Genomic DNA, 7,825 nt, shown 5'->3' on the forward strand with positions numbered 1-7,825 from the left:
GCAAAAGTCGGAACAATTACTTCCTCAGTTGCCTTTTTCTCTTTTTAATTAATTCTTCAAACGTCACTTTCTTCAAAAGTCAGAACAATTACTTCCTCAGTTGCCTTTTTCTCTTTTTAATTAATTCTTCAAAAGTCACTTTCTTCAAAAGTCAGAACAATTACTTCCTCAGTTGCCTATTTCTGTTTTAATTAATTCTTTAAAAGTCACTTTCTTCAACAGTCGGAATAATTATTTCCTCAGTTGCCTATTTCTCATTTTAACGTTAATTATCTATCGATTTGTTTTAACAAGTTTTAACACAGTATAGTAACTACATTATGAAAACATCTGTGGTAACTTTTCATTGCCAAAGCAAATTTTCTTGCTAGGCAATGCTAATATATTTATAGCGTTGCTAGTGAGGTTTTGGACTTCAGAAATAAATCTCTGGCATCATCATAATTCCACAAAGTTAGCAAGTTTCTTGTTGGCCAGTTTAGGTTCCTAACTAGAGACATGAGTATACTTTGAACAATGCTTCAAAGGACAAACTGGACACAAGTGATGGTTTGAAAAACTTTTATCTTTCTTAGGATAAGTCGCAAAATGTAGACAATATAACTTTAGTGCTTTGCTTCAAGATTTTTTGATTGAGCTATAAAAGTGTTCTTGTCATTTGATGATTGCAATTTTCCAATCAAATTAAACGGGACATAACAAATGAACTAATTTTGCTTAAATAGAAAAAACTTAGGCGAAAAGACTTGAAAAATAATGTCAAGAGCATTTGCCTCTGAAAAAAAATGTTAAAAAAACATTTGTAGCGCAATTTTGACCAAACCCTGTGACGAAAAACGAGTAGCACTTTTGTAACTGTTAAGTACCGGGAAAGTTCAACTTATATTCCATGCTTCTGTTTTGTAATTCTGAAAGTCTGAAGATATTACGTTGAGCAGGTTTTAGAAAAATAATTCTTCCGTCTTTATCAAACTGTGCGATTTGTGGAATTATAAAAAGAAGCAAGAATTATAAACTGAATTATCCAAGTACTTTAGCAGTCATGTGCTCCCTATTTTGGATCTGAACTTCGGAACAGAATTTTTGCACTAAATTTGGATAATTGTTGAATACAAGTATATTATAAACAAAATACAAGACTGCTCGTATCAATTATTAATCAAATTATTATATTGGAGCGACTTCAAGCCTAATTCCGCGTGCAATAAGAAACCGTAAACGTTTTTAGACGACGAAAGAGAACAAGACTGCTCGTATCAGGGCAAAGCCCTGAAAATTCCGACTACCTTTTAAGATCTATGGAGCAGTAATAACATAAAAAATTTAAATGTAATAAAACAAAACTAAATTTAAAAAAAAATGAGATTTTTTGTGAAAACATCACCCACACGCCATATTCAGTACAAAGTGATAAATTTTTCTCCTATTAACAAATCAATTATGGCATATGAGCTTCTTTGACCAATTTGGAACGATTTCTAAGACGGATTAAATCTCCGCTTGCTGAATAATAGCGCGGATATCGATGAATATATCGAGCGTTAATTGTCTCAAATTGGCAGTCTTTAAACCCTCATACATTGTTAAAAATAATCACAAGTAAAGTATTTTTAAATATTTTTGCTCAGGACAACAAGACTTTTCAGCTGTTATATAAAAAATATCCGTCAAAAATTCTTAGTTAAAAACTCGTCGAAATTTGTCTGAAGAAAAAAACCACCCCGAGCACAAATATTCCGTTACTTTCCTTATGAAAGTCGGAACAAAAAATGTTCAGGACAAAATGAACAATGTTCTGCTAATTTTCTCCTGATATTTTATACTTGTTTTTAAAATGAGATTTTTCAGGACGACGGGATTTGGGCCAAGTGATGAAGCTGAGCTGTCATCATGAAAATCTTGAGGTGAGGCCCGTCTTCATGGCTACAATCGCATTCATGTCATGGAACGACACTATGGACCTGCTCAAAAGTATGGATCAGCAGCAAATTCTTGCGGTTAGTGATCTTTTGCTTTTTCGACAAATTTCTACAAGAGCTTCAATAATGGTACAAAATGATAAAAAGTATCGCTTTACGTTTCATATAGTTTCACCAGAAAGTCATATTGGCTGAATTAGGTGCATGTTTACGGGAGATGCAAGGAGATCCCCCTCGAGGATTTGACCCTCGTGCCACCCAAAGGTTCCCCTTTACGACTTTTTGTGGTGGATCTTTGCCGCCAAAACACAATAAAATTAAGAGGGAAGGGTGCGCCGAAATTCATGGTCAAAATTCTCCAAAATGTGCCTTTAAGCTTCTTTTTTAATCGTTTTTTTTCTAAATTTCTCCGCGGCACAGATTTTTGACAAAATAGTGTTTTGGGAGAGCTCGGAAAGTCAATTTGGCCGATTTAAAAAATCTACAAATATTTCTTTTTTGAGAGATTAAATTTGATTTAATTTTGACAAATTAAATTTATTGAGAATCCAAACCTGAAGAATGACTGGATTCCCCTTGGGTTGGATTACTTTCCCTAAACGTGTGTTCACTAATTTGTCTTTGTTTAAAATGGATCACGTAACTTGCTGTTAAAATTGTCCGAATAAAGCGAAACACAAAAAATTACAAATGTCTTGTTTTTCAAGTTCTTTGTGGATTTCATGGCCAACTTTCCATTCTACATCTTGGAGTCCGGAAGTCACAACTTGCTGTTGCTCAACCGACAAAGCGTGAAAAAGCTGGACGATGAGGTCAGGTCAGCTTTGATAATTCTATCATCCGCGTCATGCCTCTCATTACGTTTTACCAACTACTTATAATTTAATTGTTTCTTGTATACTTTCTTGTACATTGGCCCTGCTACTTTATTTTAAAAATTGTTTACATTTTTTGACGGTATAGCAAAACGCCCGATTACAAAATCAACTTCAAGTAAAAAATACACACGTGAAGCTCCGCAGGTAAAACCTGATGAAAATGCGGTTTTAATGTGGTCTTAAATGCTGTCTAAATATCCAACATTTTCCAGCAACAAACTTACTAAAACATTAAAATAAAATATCAAAACTAATTCCAAAAACATTATTACTATAGTTAGCTTAATCGATAATTTAAGATCTTCTTTTATGACTAGTACCCGGGTTGACCTCCATAGACCGAAAATGCTAATCTTACAATTTCATACACTTAGTCTATGGAAAATTTCATATTTTTTTGCAAAATGAGTTTAATCGAATTTCAAAGGTATTTTATAGTTGTTTTGGTATCGAAATTGGTATCTCTTCATAAAAAAAGGGAAAAAAATAGTATGAAAAAAAATGCTAACCATACAATTTCCATATATGGAAACTGTATGATTAGAAGTTTTAAAAAAAAAATTTTGTGAAAAAAAAGCTTTGATCAATCAATTCAACTGCTGGCAAAACATTTAAGCGCTTTTTCGGCTGCTACGACTAATAACTTTGACTTTTTTTATTTTTGTTTTCTGAAAAAAAAACACTAGTCATAAAATTTCCATATATGGAAATTGTATGACTAGCATTTTTTTTGATGGCGACGACAAAATTTTCTGAAATTGCCCCCAAACATTTTTGTGTTTTTTTTTCAACCGCAAATTGATTTTCGTATTCAAACAAACATATATTTTGGTTTTTGGAAAATATTTTTGGTTTATGGAAAAATGCTAGTCATACAATTTCCATATATGAAAAAAAACTAACCATAGACCTTTCATGCAATTTTCTGTACGTATGGAATTGTATGGAAAGTGTATGACTAGCATTTTTCCATATATGGAAATTGTATGACTAGTATTTTTGGTCATCCCGGGTATCGAGAATAAACAAAGATAAATCAGGGTATCGCCGTATGTTCTTGAGGAGAACAAATCATTGAGCGCGCGACTGACTGCTCAAATGCAAATTACTCCCAGCAAAACTACAGTTACGGCGTAACATAGAAGTTGCAACTTTTTGAATTCAACGAACAAATGAACACACTTGTTCTTCGCGGTTTTTGTCGTTTTCTCTATAACTATTTAACGTAGAGGATTGAAGTTCTGGCAAAAGCTAAATGAAACTATTTGAAAGGACTTAACCCGGCCAATGCTTGGGAAAAATTGTTCCGAAGTCGTAAGTTAGCCAGTATATCAGAACTAATTTTATAAGTGGTTTTGCTGTGCAACCATCATCGCAAACAATAAAAGAATTTGAATGTATGTGCTCAGATAAAATTTTTGGGAAATTGATGAGCTTAACTGAGCTTAATTTACTCTTCATAACGCCATAAAACGACAGACAAAACAATTGGAAGAGTTACTTGGTCCAACTTTGAAAAATGGTCATATTTGAGTTGACGACACAAATATGAAAAAATTTTGGGAGTATATTTGAGGACAAAATAACTGCTAATGAGAATCTTGTGCCTGAGTCGGATTAGTAATTTTTCCGAAAATTTTTTGGGAACAGTTTTGTTGGCTTATTTCGAACATCAGCGCAAAGTTATTGATAAACATTTGGCTATTGTACCGGACGCCAGAACAAGTAACTCTATCAATTCTTTGTTCTATCATTTTTCGGCGGCATAAAAATTTAGTTAAGCTGATCAGCTTCCCAAAAAAAATCTTTTTGAGCGTATGCATTCAATTTCGTTATTTTGTTTGTGAGGATTCCACTGCTAGAAGACTTCTAAAACTGGTTATGATATACTGGCTAATTAACGCCTTCAAAACACTTCTCAACTTTGGATCCGGCTCGTTGCTTTCAGATTTTGTTATCTAGCATGAGTCAAATTTCAACTTACTTAGTTGCAGAGAAAATGACAAAAAGTGGAGAAAAATATATTCATTTGCTCGTTGACATCAAACTGTTTCACCTTCTATGTCTCGTGATTGTACTTAATTCAAAAATAAGCCTTTTAAAAATGTTTGATTTAATGCATACATAAAAATCAAAAATTGACTATTTTTTCAAAGAGATTTCTATGAACTTTCGAAGCAAACAAATAAAAATAGAAAAAAAAATTACTGATTTTTATTAAATGTTTTGCTTTTTGTCGAGTTAAGGACTATAATGAAACCGATAAGGGCATTTTATTTTCAAGGTCAACTTCTTGAACCAGTATGTCGTTCCCCAAATCAGTCGAACAGCCTCGCACTCGGCGAACTACACAGAGATAGTGTTCGCGTGGGATACAGATGTGGTGTCTCAGTACAAACTAGTCACAATTGGGAACTACTTCGGAGTTGTGAGACTAGTCGCTACTGTGTTCCTCGCAGCCGAAAGACTCTACGCATTCAGTTGCAATTTCAAAGCGATCATGTCAAATAATTGAAGTGCAATATTGAAATTTATTGAGTTGAAATAGTCTGTATTCCAGAACCTTCACCACAAATTAGCGCGGGGGGGGGGGGGTGTGTGTTGTTCGGCGGGATTTTTACAGTTATCCAACAATTTTTATTCAAAAATGAATACTTTGTTTATTGTTGAAACAAACTTCATTGATTATATAGTTTATACAAAATATATTGTTTAAAAAATATATTGACTGGGCCGTTAAAACATAAGTCGAAATCAGTTAGGCTGAAAAAATTTCCAGGCGAAAAAAAAACATACACTGTATATAAAGTCAGGGATAGTAAGTTTACAATCTGCAGGAGTAATCAACAACACTAGCAACTACAAAACAAAGTGCCTGCAAAAAATTCGGAATGTACACACAAAGCAAACAAAACAAACAGACAAGCGATAGGCCGAATACTACATTTTTGCCGGAAAAGAACTTCAATTTCGTACATGGTAAAAGAAGCGCGAACTCGAGCCCCAGGCTTTAAAGTGCAAAAGCAACCTCAGTACTTTGCATGGTTTGAAAGAATAAAGAAGAAGAAGAAGAAGAAGAATTAATTTCACTTAACAATCAGATACACTATTACATTAAACAAAGAATATTTTTTATCACATAATAAATGAATCAACAGTTTACCCAGGATTGTTAAGTGAGGATACGCAAAGGGTTTTCTTCAAACCCACTAGGAGAGTACCCCACAGATTACACAAAAGAAAAGCACATCAATGAGTTATGAATAAGTGATAAATATAATATTTAAGAAACCAAATAGCAAAAAGAAAAAACTATAAGTTTTTTTAGAAATTAATTAACGCCTCATCCACCTCGCGAAAAAAAGCCCTTATATTCTCTAGAAATTTGGGCAGAGAAACGCCCTCTTTTTGACCATTTTTCAAAATTTCTTGAAATATGACTATGTCCTTTAGGTGCAAAGCAAAACAACCCAAAACTGTATACCCATACTCAGACTTGAATAGTATTAAACTATGATGCCCTGAGACAACGTCTGGTCTTCTGAAAGAATACAGTTCGAGCCGCCTCACCCCGCACCTGAACACAGTCATATTTATAATCATAAAGCAAAAATATACCTAACAAGTTCGTAATTTTCATGTATAAACGTATCTCTTAGCATATGTGCCAATTTATTTAGTTCCCCTTTTTTTAAATTTAAAACATTTTCCGGGAGCAAGTTATTATCTCTAAATATCTTCAACAGTTTGCATCCTCTTAACCATATCGATTGTCTTTTCGTTTTTGTCTTACAGCAAGGAGCCTCAAATTGAATACCTATCGAATTTCTGGTAAAATAAGCCGATTTTGTTTTTAGAGTGAAAAAATCGTTAAGAAATGCGGTTGAATTCAACTTGTTTATTGATCTTAAGCAAAATTTGAGAAGATCGTACACATACAGCTCATGAACTGTTAAAATTGTGTGTTCTCTAAACCTTTCCCTAATACTATCAAATTTCCTTACCTTGTAAATCATTCGAATTATTTCTTTCTGCAAAATGAAAATTGGATTGAGATTCGAGGAGCTCGTTCCCTCATATACAAGTAATCCATATTGTATAATGGGTTTGATGTTGTAACAATAGTATTTTATTAGCACATTTATCGGTACAAATTTTCTCATTTGAGCAATAACTCCACAATGCCTTCCTAGTTTCGCTTTTATTTTTTCAACGTGCGTACAAAATGACAGTTTTGAATCCACAAAAACACCTAGATATTTGCAATACGCCTTAGAAGTAACCATATAATTGTTAATGCACAAATGAAGACTGGAAGCACTTGTTTTATTTTGGAAACTTAGTAATATTGATTTGTCTCCATTAAGTGTTAGCTTATTTCTATTTAGCCAGTAACATATATTTTGTATGTCCCTGGCGAAGACCTCGAAAGATTCGTTTTCACAAGTGACATTGGTATCATCTGCAAATAGGTAAACGGTTGTGTCTTTTGCGCAATTGGGCATATCATTAATATATATTAAGAACAATAACGGACCGATCACGGAACCTTGCGGAACTCCATGCGAAACATTCGTCCAATCAGAGTAAACGGAGTTTGTGAACACACATTGCCTACGATTGCAGAGATAATTTCGAAACCAATCATTACACAATCCTCTGATTCCGTAGTTTTCTAATTTGTGTAAAAGTAGTTCATGATCTAATGTATCAAAGGCTTTCTTAAGATCTAGGAACATACTGAAATTCATTGACTTATACCGTACCTAAGTTTTTCTGTTAACTCAACTAATGCATCAATAGTATTGTATTTTTGTCTAAATCCAAATTGTTTTTCATATAAAAGGTTGAACTTGTTCAAATAGTTGTATAGGCGAATATGCAATAATTTTTCAAAGATTTTACTGCAACAATTTAGTAAAGAAATGGGCCTGTAGTTATTTTCATCTGTTTTACTACCTTTTTTATAGAAGGGCTGGATTTTGGCGCTCTTGAGTTGTTCGGGATATTGGCCGGATTCGAATGAGA

At 33.4% G+C, this 7,825-nt stretch overlaps 1 protein-coding gene across 1 annotated transcript; it reads left to right on the forward strand.

The window, feature by feature from the left end:
- The first annotated feature begins 215 nt into the window (after positions 1-215).
- On the forward strand, positions 216-5,312 carry LOC134846875 (uncharacterized). Its single transcript, XM_063864286.1, has 4 exons — positions 216-453; positions 1,849-1,997; positions 2,627-2,731; positions 5,082-5,312. The coding sequence occupies exons 2-4, from the start codon at positions 1,872-1,874 to the stop codon at positions 5,310-5,312; spliced, it is 462 nt and encodes a 153-aa protein (XP_063720356.1). The 5' UTR covers positions 216-453; positions 1,849-1,871.
- Positions 5,313-7,825: the final 2,513 nt, after the last annotated feature.

The sequence above is a fragment of the Symsagittifera roscoffensis genome, chromosome 5 (genome assembly GCF_963678635.1).
Source record: "Symsagittifera roscoffensis chromosome 5, txSymRosc1.1, whole genome shotgun sequence".
Lineage (NCBI taxonomy): Eukaryota > Metazoa > Xenacoelomorpha > Acoela > Convolutidae > Symsagittifera > Symsagittifera roscoffensis.

Bases quoted from the DNA above. Each gene is read 5' to 3' on its own strand.
- LOC134846875 (XM_063864286.1), top strand. From the start codon at position 1,872: ATGAAGCTGAGCTGTCATCATGAAAATCTTGAGGTGAGGCCCGTCTTC. The intron at 1,998-2,626 runs GTTAGTGATCTT...TTGTTTTTCAAG, and splicing joins ATCAGCAGCAAATTCTTGCG to TTCTTTGTGGATTTCATGGC. The intron at 2,732-5,081 runs GTCAGGTCAGCT...TTTATTTTCAAG, and splicing joins TGAAAAAGCTGGACGATGAG to GTCAACTTCTTGAACCAGTA.